At 58.1% G+C, this 13,071-nt stretch overlaps 1 protein-coding gene across 2 annotated transcripts in view; it reads right to left on the reverse strand.

The window, feature by feature from the left end:
* Positions 1-2,250: 2,250 nt before the first annotated feature.
* The window catches only part of SAP30BP (SAP30 binding protein), a 32,372-nt gene continuing 21,551 nt past the window's right edge, over positions 2,251-13,071 (reverse strand). For both annotated transcript variants that reach the window (XM_052657444.1, XM_052657443.1), the window contains exons 5-11: positions 9,492-9,580; positions 7,366-7,457; positions 6,525-6,585; positions 5,792-5,843; positions 4,762-4,820; positions 3,555-3,639; positions 2,251-3,339 (exon numbers count right to left, since the gene is read on the reverse strand). In XM_052657444.1, coding sequence (XP_052513404.1) covers positions 3,158-3,339; positions 3,555-3,639; positions 4,762-4,820; positions 5,792-5,843; positions 6,525-6,585; positions 7,366-7,457; positions 9,492-9,580 — 620 coding nt within the window. In that variant the 3' untranslated portion in view covers positions 2,251-3,157. The remainder of the gene's footprint in view (positions 3,340-3,554; positions 3,640-4,761; positions 4,821-5,791; positions 5,844-6,524; positions 6,586-7,365; positions 7,458-9,491; positions 9,581-13,071) is intronic.

The following is a 13,071-nucleotide window of genomic DNA, read 5'->3' on the forward strand; positions in this document are numbered from 1 at the left end:
TATTCTTTATGGTTCAAAGGAACTTGATTTTTTTTTTTTTTTAATTATAAAGATTTTATAGTTTTGGTCACAAGGCCTGTGGGATCTTAGTTCCCTGACCAAGGATTGAATCTGCGCCCCTGCAGTGGAAGTGTGGAATCTGAACACTGGACCACCAGGCAAGTCCCTGGAGATTTTCAACATGCATGAAGGCGTTCCTCCGCATTAGGGAGAACACCCACACCCTTTCTCTGCAGGTGTGTATCTCTGCTGTGCTCCTGTCTTAAATAAACAAACAGTTTCTCTGTATGCACCTTTCACACTCTGATTTAACAAAAAAAGAACAACAAAAAACCCCTCATGCATAAAATTAGAGAGTGCAGGACTTCCCTGGAAGCCTGATCTAGTGGTTAAGAGGTTAAGACTCAGTGCTCCCAAGGCAGGGGCCATGGGTTTAACCCTCGCCTATCTGGGAACTAAGATCCTGCATGCTGTGGCCAAAAAATGACCCCTCCCTCCCTCCCGTCACCTGGGCTCTCATCTCCGCCGGGTACTTGGGAGAGATTCTGCAGGCAGTAGTGTTATCTGAGATGCAAGAAAGAGTAGGGAGCACCGAGAAAGGAGCAACTAACGCCCGGGGGAAATCAGGAAAGGATTAAGACAATCTGACCTGCAATTAAGAAAATCTTGCAAGTGTCGGTGCTGAGGTTGTGAGTAAGTTGGGAGGAGCCGAGCATGAGGGTGTGGGGGGTGGGGAGGAGGAGGAAGGCTGGAGAGGTGATGAGAATGCTGGTGGCCTTGCCTGCCTGGCTCAAGTGGGCTCTCCCGTGGTCAGCGGAAGACCACATGACTTTGTAAGAGCTGGGGGGCTGGAAGATGCTGGCCAGACTGGAGCTTGGATGGAAGAGTTTGAGTCAGCAGATGAGGCGGGAGCAATTGGGGGCCGGGGCAGTGGCGACAAAGATGGGGAGGGGTTCCTGAAGTGCCCCACAGGATGCAGGGAGAACACGGGGGACCAGGGTGCAGCGGCGAGCCTGGGGTAATCCTGATGTCATCACCAAAGATGGGGACCGTGGGGAGAGGGGGGGGATGTGTGGGTGGGCGGGAGTAGAGTTCAGCTTGGACAGACTATGAGCAAGGACAGGGCACTTTGGGACACCCAGCCTTCAGAGAAGGCAGAGAACCTGCCCCTGTGGCTCCCTCAGTGGGACTGCGGTGGGCAGGCATTAAACCTCATTCACAGGAGAGCCAACCGAAGTTCAGCAGGACTAAAGGCCTTCACCTACTCACCAGGCTAGTACGTGCAGCAGCTGTAACTCCGGGCTGTACAACTCCCAGACTTCTCTCCCCAGGGCCCTTGCGACTCGGGCCCCGAGGGGGAATAGCCATTACTGATCAGATGGCTCGGTGGCACGTCTGGGAGTGCCTGGAAGAGTCGAAGGCCATGAATCAGGTTGATTTTATCATCTCTAGAGGGTGCTTCCCTCCTTGGTCTAAAACAAGGAGCTGGACTGACCAACAGCAAGCCTGGGGAGAGTACTCTATAAATGTATCCCTGGTGGCTCAGTGGTAAATTAGCCACTAGTGCCTGCTAATGCAGCAGACACAAGTTCAATTCCTGGGCTGGGAAGATCCCCTGGAGTACAAAATGGCAACCCACTCCAGTATTCTTGGCTGGGAAACCCCGTGGACAGAGGAGCCTGGTGGGCTACAGTCTGCGGGGCTACAGAGTCAGACATGCCTGAGCAACAGCAGCGATGCATAAATCATCTCGTAGATTGCTCACAACCAGCTCAAAAGGCTTTATTACCATGATTTGAGAGAAGACTTACAGAGCAAATGGCCTGAGACACACACGACTCAAACACAGTCTGTTTTAACGTGGGCTCCAGAGCAGAGGTGCTGACTCCGAGGTCCCAGCTGCCGCCACATGAGCTCCCTGGGGCCCTGGCGGAGGCTGCAGGCAGGAAGCCCTCTCTCTCTCGAGGGCTGCGAAGTTCCTCAAAGGACAGGGAGACCTGATCTCTTCTGCAGCTGAGGATGTGTTTGGGGGGAGAGGGCAGGGGTGGCTCCATCTCTGCTCTGGGGGCCGCAGGGCTGGGTTGTCACACTCCCCCAGTTATGCACCAGCATCCGGTGCCTCCTGGGGACCACTTTTCTGAACCCCTGCCCGCTCCGGGGAAGCAGGTCAGCTCTTCACAGCCTGGCTTCCTTCTCTGACGCGCGGCCCTTCCGCTGGCGGGGAGAGAGCTGCCCAAGAGCAGGAAAAGCACTCTTTCCCTCCAGACCTGGGACTCCAGGCCTGCCAGCTGCTGGGAAATCTGTTCTGGCCCCAGAGGAGCCCAGAAGCCACTGGAGCTGCCCGAGGGCTGCTGTGGCGCAGAGATAACAGGCGCAGGAAGGGCGGGGTGGCGGATCCTCCCAGGAGCTGGACTTTACGTAAACAATGAATGGCTGCCCAGCCAGGCCAGGAGGTGATTCATCTCCCCACTGCAACCTGCCCTCTCCCTGCGTGGGCCAGGGGTCAGCTCCCGCCCTTCTGGTGACTGGTGATACTTCAAAGGCCAGGGTGTGTCCAAGAGATGGTTGGAGGAGGGCTCAATTGCGCCCAGGGGAGGACAGGCTGGGCTCCTGCCTGACAACTGGTGGGGCTCAGAGCTCCAGGACCAGGGCAGCGGGAGCCTGGGCCTTCCCCCCTCTCAGGACCCCTGCTTGCCCGCGCCAAGAGACACTCACTGGGAATGACCGAGGTGACTTCTCGGGCCACCCCCTGAGCCGGCTGCAGGCTGCGGTCACCCCGCTGTGCCCGAGGTGAGGATCCCAACCGAAAAGATGAGAGGACACTTGAGTTTTCACATTCGCCTGAAAACAGACTGTAGAAGAGGCCAGGGCGTCCGAGACGCCGAGATGTGAGGACGCGGCACTTTTAATTGGGCGCAGACCCCGCGGGGGCCACTGTCCACAGAGCCCTGCTCCTGTGCAGCCCCGTCTCTTCCAGGCCAAACACCACCCGGAGCTCCTCGCAGGCAGGAGGGAGGGGAACGGGTCCCAGTCCTGAAACGTAGAATGGGGAACCTCCCAGGAGGCCGAGGTCTCATCAGGTCCCAGAGTGGCTCCTCCCCTCCATGGAGGGGAAACTGTCCGAGCCACCCTAAACCGGTCCCTGGGGTCCCTTGCGTCACTGCTTGGCCTTCTTCACAATGGTGCCCACGGCAGAGATAACGGTGGTCTTGGAGCCGCTGGCGCTGGTGGTCACGGTGACAACAGCTGGCAGGGTGGCCGTGGTGGTGAGGATGGTGGGCTGGGCTATCGTCGTCACCGGGATGGCCGAGTCCCACTTGCTCTTTCTCTTCTGGGCGTCTGGGGACGAGGCCAGAGAGAAGTCAGGACCCACCTAGGCCAGTGGTCTGAGACCAGGGAGCAGAAACGGCAGGCCACAGCCCCAGGAAGCCGAGGGCAGCCGGGGAGCCGGGACCCACCCCAGGCAAGCAGCGCCACGGCCCTGCGCCCGCAGATACGGCGGGGAGGCCCTGGCTGTGTCTGCGGGGGGCCGGGGTGGGGGGAGCCGCCCGTACCTGCGACGGCTGTGCTGGCCGTGGTGGTGGTGGTGGCCGGGGCGTTGGTCGTGGTACCCTTCTTGGTGCCCGTCACAAATTCAATCTGGGGGCGAGAGGGACGAGCGTGCGTTAGGACCTGCGCATAGCGTGCATCCACGTCTTTTTGCCAGCTGTCCGCTCCTGGGGGGACAGGAGGCAACCTGGCACCGCACGAGGGAAGCACTGAGAACCAGCTGTGACTGTCGAGCGGGGGAGGCACTGGAGAGGCGCCTGGAGAGGACGGTTACTCCTCGGAAGAGAGCTTCCCGCAGACACCGGGCCCCTCCCGCCATGGCCATCTCTGCGCGTGCTGGGGCACCCCTGCCCGCCCAGGCCCCGCCCTCACACCTCGGGGGAGGCGGTGCCCGTGCGCATAGGGGAAGGACAGCTCCAGCCCCCAGGTGCTGCAGACACGTCCCTGCAACAAGCCTGGGGTTTGGAAAGGGGGAAGGAGAGAGAGTTGGGAAATTCAATCAAGGGTTAAGAATGAGGACCCCTGATCGCCCCAGCACCGTCTCCCAGAGGGATCAACCCTGTGGCCCTGGGGAAGGGGGTGGGGGACACACGTCCTGGAGGCCACATGTGCTGCGGGAGGGGGACCAGGCTAAACTGCAGGTGGAAGGGCAGGCGTCCTGCGGCTGTGTTCTCTCTCTCAGACTCTGGTCAAAAAGGGCACAGCCCAGAGGACTTGGTCTCATGGCCAAGTCTCCATCCCCTGAAGGACCCAGGCCAGAGGCAAGCAGCATGCTCAGGGTCCTGGCGTGAGGGTCACCTGGCCATGGAGACACACGGAAACGCTCAGGCGGGCTGCAGAGGCCAGTGCTGGGAGCCAAGGACGGCACAGACCAGAGCGCCCGTCCTCTGTTCAGGCCGAGGAGACTGCCGATGGGCCCAAAGGGAGAAAGTCCCCAGGGCTCGGAAGCTGTAAGGGTGTGTATCGGGAGGGGAGGGGACACAATGCAGCCAACATTAAGACCCCGAGAAGTCAAGTGGAAGCAGCCCGGGAAGCATCTTCAGGCTGAGTCATGGAGGCTTAAAATCCAGCACATCTAAGGCTGCTCAGAGCGTGGCTGGGTGATGAACCGCGGTGGGGGGCGGGGGTAAGGGAAGCCCCCTGGCTCAGCCTGCAGGACCCGTGCGCCCCAGACAGCTGCCCGCTTCATCAGGACATCCACCCATCACTTACTTTGGTTCGCTCCTTTTTGGCCTTTTCCAACTTGTCCATTTCAATCTTCTGGGCTTTGGCTATGAAGACAGGACAGGCAGTTACAGAGCAGCTGATTAAACAAGGTAATTCAGGCCAAAGAACCCCGGACTGCCGCCTGCCGCTCTCCCGGGGCTGCTGTTTGCAGCATCTCTGTGATCGGCAGAGTCACGAGGCAGCATGAAGCCAGGCCTCACAGTCCAAAGGCCCTGAAGCTGGGGCTCCGCACCCCGTCTGGAGGGGTGAACTGCTCCTGGGCTCCAGCAGGCTGCAGCCACGGGGTAATGCTGGCCTAGGGAAACCACCTTCTCAGCAACCGGGTCTTAGATTTGCATCGTTTCTTTCCTGGCCTGGCTGCACGGCACGTGGGATCTTACTACCCTGACCAGGGAATCGAACTCGAGCCCCCTAGAGTGGAGGTGCGGAGTCTTAAGCACCTGACCACCAGAGAAGTCTCTGGACTTTTAGATAAAACACTAGTGGTGAATGCAAATTAAAGCAAGACAGAACTTACAGAGGCCCAACCACACATGCCTGCGGGCCAGATCTGGTGGTCCACAGCCCACTGGTTTGGGACCTGGCACCCGAGGGAGCGGGCCCCTTGAAACTCCTCCCAGTTCTCGCAGCCAGGCCCCCGCACAGAGCGCTGCACTCCCGCCAGCCCCCTGCCTGGGACCCGTCCACACCTGCTCGGCCAGCCTCTGTGCACCTTCAGACCTCGTTCAGACACGGTGTCCTCCACGAGGCTGCCCACCCTGCCCCGGGCCCCGGTGAGGTGGCCCAGCCTGCGTCCTCATCACCCCACTCGTTACTCCCGGAGTCTCTCCTTTGATCCTGTCTTCTTCGCTGTGTTGCAAGCTTAAGTCAGGGACGGGGGTCTGGATGGTTCAAGGCCGCATGCTCAGCTCCTCAGACATGGCCGGACATGGAGGAGACCCTGAAACCTGTGTTGCCTAATGACTGGAGAGACAGACAGACGGATGGGTGAGCGGGCAGATGAACGGCTACCCACCTAATGCCTCATAGTAGGAGTCTTCAGACCAGCCATGGGGGTCAAACATATCCTGAAAAAGAAAAGTTCAAAGTTGCTGCTGCTGCTAAGTCACTTCAGTCATGTCCGACTCTGGGCGACCCCTGAGACGGCAGCCCACCAGGCTCCCCCGTCCTTGGGATTTTCCAGGCAAGAACACTGGAATGGGTTGCCATTTCCTTCTCCAATGCATGAAAGTGAAAAGTGAAAGTGAAGTCACTCAGTCGTGTCTGACTCCTAGCGACCCCATGGACTACAGCCTACTGGGCTCCTCCGCCCATGGGATTTTCCAGGCAAGAGTACTGGAGTGGGTGCCATCGCCTTCTCCATCAAAGGTGCAGAAAGGGCCAATAAATGGAAATGACTCAGAAACCACATGCTTCTCCCCACGTCTTTCCATGGATCTTCCTGGGCTGGAATTTCTGGCCTTCAAGGGCAGGGAGGCTCAGATGCTATCCCGTCTCCAGCCAACCCTTCTTAGGACAGTGAGGGCAGAGAAGCACTGTGGACAGGCTGATCTACAGGGCACGGCGAGTCCACGCTAGCCCCTAACCATGCAGAGGCCCCGGGGCTCAGACAAGAGAGATGGGGACGGCTCTCCTCTGCTGGCAGCGTGCCACACGGACCTTTCAGTGGGTCCAGGTTGAAGCCAGTGGGGAGGGCACACGGCCCTGGGTCCCCTCCCTCACCCGCTGCCTCTGCAGGTGGCACATACCTTTGGATAGTTGGTGCCGAGTTCATCAATAGCACAGAACTGGATGAGCTTCTCATAGATGCTGAAAGAAGAAGGCCACAGGGTGCTGAGTGGGCCCGAGCCCGAGGCCCTGCGCAGCACCGGATCTCAGGAGGTCAGAGCCACTTAGCACTTGCATGCAGACCAAGTCTTTAGCCCAGGTGAACTGTTCTAAACAAGTTTCCAAATGGGAGGGCAAATGTCCGCTGACTTGACATTAAAAGTCACTTCTGGCCTTCCAACCTTCCACAGAGAGGGACTGGGGCCAGTGGGCAGAGCAAGTATGGTGTCAAGATGAGGTTTCAACTGGACGTCAGACCTTCAGTCTGTGGGGCTGGTTGGAGCATCCCCACTTAGGCCCACAGGGGCAAGGGCAGCTCTCGCCCTGGGCTCTTTCCTGGGTGTGTCACTTGCTTGAATGTTGGAGACAGTGAGACCCAGACACAGGTCTGTTTGTCAAACCTGCATAGAGTCAACAGCTTTCTAGAGGTAGGAGGACCTGGGGTGACCATCTAGACAATCCCCTCCTCGTACAGCTGAGGACACTAAGGCCTCAGGTCATGCGCTCCAGGAGGAGAGAGGGAATGAGAGCCCAGGCAGGCCCCATCCAGCCCACGTCTCGCGGCTTCCCCCCTGCACCTGCTGCCTGGCTCTTCAACGGCAGACGAAGCCTCAGTGAGGTTAACGCAGTCCGGGTGATGGTCTCTCTGGGCTCAGCTGGGATCTGAGCCGGGCTTCTCCCTGCACCTCTCTGGAGGCATTCTTGTCCCCAGTCCAACATCACTCCTCCCACCGCCCCCCTGCTGGCTCATGGAAAACTCACCTAGGATTCCGAAATTCCTTCTTCCTCTGGATAATGTAGTTCATGTCCATCCCCTCCTTTATCTTCCGCTCATACAGCTTCTGGATCTTGTCCTACAGAAGGGAGACAGAAAGATGATGGTGACGGAACCTCTTGCAATCCCAGCCTGTGGTCACGTGCTGTGGACACGAGGACCTGGAGGAGCCGCGTGAAGCCCTGCTCCGGCCGGACGGTCTTCCTCCACCCAGCGCAGACGAGACAGATGGAGACCAGCCTGCTTTCGCTGTGCTTTCTCCTGATCCCCTCTGGGTGGTCAGCAGCGGGAGGAATAAGAAGGTGGAGCTAGAGAAGCCATGGCGAAGACAGTGAACAAACCCTCACTTGGGGATCAGCTGCTGAATCATCTGAAGAGGAGTTTCAAGAGTTAGTGTTGACAGGTGGGGGCTGAATGCTGGATTTTAATTTTAACACGGGGTTAGTCAGACCCAGCAGGAGACCTGGGAAGGCAGGAGGAGAGGTGTCACAAGCCTCCCCAGTGTCCTCTGAGGGGAGGCTCACTGCTGGCCGGTCCTTGCCACTTTACCAAGAGGCATTGCTGGGGGTCAAGAGCCAAGCCCTGCTCTGGCTCAATGGGAAACCAGAGAACCACCTGGCGGGGTCCAGGCCAGTGTAACAGGTGTCCCCAGGCCCACAGAGATGATGCTGGCAACAGATGGCGTCAGGGCTGCCCAGGGAGTTGAAGAGGCCCCAGGAATCCGAGCCTCAGGGCAGGGCCACCTCTGAGGAGGGGCAGGCTTACCCAGCGAGGCTGGCGCTAGCCCAGGGCAGGGTCTTTCGGCAGCCTCCCCCACTAGTGGCAGCTAAACACAGACTGTCCAGGAGGAAACCACTTGGAGTGCTCTTCACCTGCAAGAGGAGGTGGGCGGGGGGCGGGGGGGGTGGCGCGCCTGAGCGAGGTCCTCTGGAACATCAGGAAAGGTGACTCACTCCTGTCAGGAGTCAAGACTGCCCAGGGAAAGCACTGAGCTGGGGAGAGAGGTCTGTAACACGCTTGCCAGGAAGAGAAAAGCCGAGCACATGCCTCCATGTCCTCGCTCTGTGGGTGATGGAGGCAGGCCTTCCCGGGAGGCTCAGCAGGTGGAGGCACCGCTGTATCTTACAGATGACTTCTCTGTGTGCCCTCGGCCGTCAGGCGGGTTCTCCTACCTCAGGGGAACTAAAACCTTTGCTCATGGTTTCTGCCACTAGCAGGATCTAAAAAGGAGAAACATTTTGATCTTGAAGGCTGGGGCTGGCTATCTCTGCCTGGTGGCTGCTGGACTGTCCTTACAGGCTGCGGCTTGCTGCCTGGAGTGTGAGCGACACGGGGCCGGGGGTGGGGTGCTATGTGGTGGTGATGGGGAGACGACTCAGCAAAGGGAACGGATTTCCAGGAAGAGACAGGACTGTGTGCTGCAGCCCTGCCCCGCTCAGCACCCACCCAGGTCGCCGCATTTCCAGCCCCAGGCCCCGTTAGTCACCCCTCCGTCAGCGTGTGCGAGGGCTTGCAGCGTAGCCAGAGGCCCCACTTGGGGGCAGCCGTGGGTGTCTGCCCTACTGTAAGGTCCCCTTCAAAGGGGAACACGCAGAGGGACAAGGAGAAACCGCCACTGAGGCTGACAGGGAGGAGTAAGGCCAGCTGTTCCCTGTGGGCCTGCTCCCGAGGTGACCGCACTCCACACTCCATCTCCGCAAGTCAGGGATCATCACACAAGAAGCCCGTGAACCGCCATTTCCGGAAAACGAGGGCTGAAGTGTACACATTCACATGCTATGCATTTGCATTCCTACTTGTTTCCTGAACATTCTGATGACCCCTCAGGTTCTTAGCCAAGTTCCTTCGGAGACATTCCCTGAGCTCAGGGATGCCCAGAAAAGGGATGTTGTTTGCTCTGCTGGCAGTGTCCCGGGGCAGGCGGGGGCCCAGCTGAGGCTGCAGAGGCAGCCGGGGCTAGGGCGCCGGCTCCTGGGAGCGGCCTAAGCAAGGTCACCAGGACTGCAGGCTCCTTCCCACTTGGGCTGTTTCTTTCCCAGAAGCCACTTAAAGTCAGACCCAGCCAGACACCCACCCAGTCTGCACGGGCCTCAGCAGCTGAGCATGTGCGTACCTGTAAGTGGTTTGAGCACCGGCCGGGGGGTTCTGGAGGGATCTTGATCTCATCAGGTGACATGTTCCGGACTCTTTCAGAAAAGGAGGCTGTGGAGAGAACAGAGGAGTTCTGTGGGTGCGCGGGAGGGTCAGGGTGGGGGCCTGACATGGACAATAAAAAACCCTTCAAGACAAGAAAGGCACAGAAAGCATTTTCAAGGAGGGATCACACACTATAAAATAGTAAAACAGGGCATGCGGAGTGGCTCTCGGAGGGTGCCTCTGAGTTGAACTTAAATGACCTGAAGGAACCGGTAGGTGCAGTGGGGAAAGAAGTTCAGGCAGAGGGCATGAGCGGCCACATCACAGCCGGGCCCAGAGGAGAGACTGTGTCCTGGGGGTGCTGGTGAGCGTTTAACACCAGCTGGGAAGTGGGAGGGGCAGACCCACGACCCGCAGCATCTGCCCCTTTCTCTGATGTAAATTCTCCCGTCATGGCCAATCAATTTCAAGCTACCAGTGTGAAGTCAGGAGCTCAGGGCTGGGAAGACATGCACACATGGCTGTGCCTCCCATGGGCTCTGCCCCTGCAACACCCTCCCAGGATCCCGGGGACTCAGAGCTGCTTGGTGCTGTCCTCCCACCTCAGGCTCTGCTACCCAGGGTCCACCAGAAGCTCAGGGTTCCCTGGGCTTCGGGACTCAGCATTCAAAACTGCTTTGTACATAAATGACATCTATTCAATACAAAATGACCCGCTGGTTATTTGCTTCGGGTCCTTCAGCAGTAAACCAATCAACCCTTACTCGGTCCACTTCACTCCTGGGAACAAAAGGCCTGATTCTGCAGTGAAGACCCACAGCTCCCAAGGGACAATTCCCTTGGCGATGTGCCCCTGCCCACCCAAGTTTCTCTCTCCCTCCATTCCCCTCCCTGCTGCCTCCGGCCACTCTGGCAACTGCAGAGTCGTGCTCTGGATCACCCAGACAATATGCTACTTGTTTTAAGATTCTGTCTGTGCTTTTTTAAGACATTCGCTCATGAAAAGGACTATACAATGAGCAAACAGCAGGCGGAGCAGGGTGGGGCAGGATGAAGGCAAAGAATGAACAACCCAGCACCACTAACACCCAGCAAGTACTCACTGGGTACCCGACATGTGCCGGCCCTGGCGGGACTCTCTCAGCCCCCAAGCGGCCGCCTAGACTGCCAGTGGATGGCCGGGTGAGCCTGTCCCTTCTCTCCCGGGGCTGGATTAATATTTTCTTAGCAGATAAGGTGCTTTGATTTTTGCTTTGAGCTTCACTTCTCAGCTGCTGCCAAATGAGCCTGCACACACTGCAGCTGGAGCTCAAGCCCAGGGACCATCTCCTAACAAGTCTACAAGTGCCGATTCTCACTGTTGGAGGAGCCTCCCTGAATGTGCCCCAGAACAGGGCATCGGTGTGTCATCCTGCTGTGGACCAAGACACCAGTGCAATCTGGGAGCACGTTCCACCATGGGACCGTGTGCTTCTCTTTGCTCAGCCCCTTCTGTCTCCTGTCTCCTGAAGCAAGGGTGACACCTTGATCTCATCCCAACTTCCTCCTTCCTCCCAGCCCTGGGAAAGGCAGGAGTTCTAAGCCCGAGGCTCAAGCAGGCTGCAGAGGCCGGCTGAGAGTGGGATTACCTGGGCTGTGCTGGTTCTTGCGTTTCGTAAGCATCAGCACCAAAAGCCAGGAAGGCCAGGGCAGGCTCTGGGTGCACAGCAGTGGGAGACGGCTTCCCTGGGGTGGGGAGTGTGTCTGTGCACGTGACAGAGAGACAAAGAGTGCCCTTTGGCATTTGCCAGGAAAGCCTTTTGGAAAAACAGGGTGTGACGCTGTTGCCATTAGCAACCCAACCACTGAAGTGGTACAGTGTCATGGGGAGGGGAAGAGGTCCTCCCAAGCTTGTGGGCTAGAACTGGGCTGGGAACAGGAGAGTTCCTCTCTGGAGCAACAGCGAATGAAGGGACACATTCAGGAAACGCGGTAAAAGTTTCTCTTGCAGATTTCAGGAGCAATCTTCCTGCAACTCTGTCCTTCCTCTCAGAATGCATCTAAAGCAGAAGACATCAGACCTGCACATAGGGTGGTTGGAGCCGCCACAGAGCCTCAAATCAATCTCCCTGGAAACACATCGAGATGTGTGTCCAGGCCCTCAGGGGCAGCCCAGGTCTGTGGCTGCTCTGGGTCTGCTGGGGTGTTCTGGGCGGGCACCGTACTCAGGCTCTGAGAAGGGTGACGTCAGGGTGATTCACCCCGGGTGCACGCCCACCTCACAAAGCAGCGCAGGTATCCACAGCTGCCAGGCATGGATTTGCACAGGAGTGGCTCGTCAGCGGGGCGTGTTTAACGGTGGGAGTGAAGGCACGCCTGGTGGATGCTGTGGGGTTGGAAGCCGGAGGCAGTGCAGTGTCTCTGCCTCACCAGAGACACAGAGAACTCGAGTGGATGACCGCCCACGGGGAACCTGGAGGGGAGGACTGGGTGTCCGCTCACCTGTCAAGCAGCTACAGTGCTGGGGAGCCCTCAGCCAGCTTCTCTGCTCCCCTTTGCTCCATTAAACCTGGGACTGTCTACACAAGTGAAAACGCTGTCCACACCAGCGGAGCAACCTGAGTCCGCCAGCCAGAGGCACGGATGGAAGGCGCTGGGCCCAGAGAAAGGGGGGACAACCAGGGCGCCATGAGCGGAAGCCACTCTGCAGGTTGTCCACCATCTCCTCAGTGAGAAATGGGAACAGGAATCCAAACTATGAGGCTTCAAGTTTTACCCATGTTTTCTATGGGAGAATGGATTCAAGAAACTGGTGTAACCCCACAACGAAATATTACCAATCAAAAAAAACAAAACAAAAAAAACTATGGATATGCTCAAAAACATGGAAGGGTCTCAAGAACATTATGGGAAATGAAGAAGCCAGACAAAACAAACAATGAGTCCGTCTGTATTAATGGTTCCTGGGCAGGGGCAATTTTGCCTCCAAGCTGACATTTGGCAAGATCTAGAATCATTTTTTGTTGCCGTACTTGGCAGGGAGAGGAGATGCTATTGGCCTCTAGTGGGTAGAGAAAAAGGAAGCTGCTAAGCACTGTGTAGCGCACAGGCCAGGCCGCCACGACAAACGGCCACCCAGACCCGAGGGCCCGCAGCGCCGAGGCCAACAAAGAAACCAACGTATGAGAAACTCTAAAGAGACAAAACTATGCTGATCACTGCTGCCTGAGGCCAGAGGAGGAAACGTGTGCAAGGGACACTCTACAGTCACAGAGACATCTTCAGGACTGCGGCGGGGGTTCCATGCTATGTAAGCGGCACCTCACAAAGCTGCTTTCAAACAGTGACAAGGAGAGGAAAAGTCAAAGCTGTTTATGGGCGAGTTTAGGGCCGAGATGGCTGGAGCCCACGCACATTCCTGCCAAGCGAGCGCCGCTAGGAGGAGCAGAGAGTGCTGCCTGGCTGCGTTCGTGGGGGGAGGCGCTGCCCCGACCCCGGCTGCAGTGAACAGCAGGGACAGGCAGCGGGGAGGGCGAGGCTGCAGTCCAGGGCCGCCCTGCAGACCGCCTGCTCGGGGA

Source organism: Budorcas taxicolor, chromosome 19 (assembly GCF_023091745.1).
Source record: "Budorcas taxicolor isolate Tak-1 chromosome 19, Takin1.1, whole genome shotgun sequence".
NCBI classification, from domain to species: Eukaryota; Metazoa; Chordata; class Mammalia; order Artiodactyla; family Bovidae; genus Budorcas; species Budorcas taxicolor.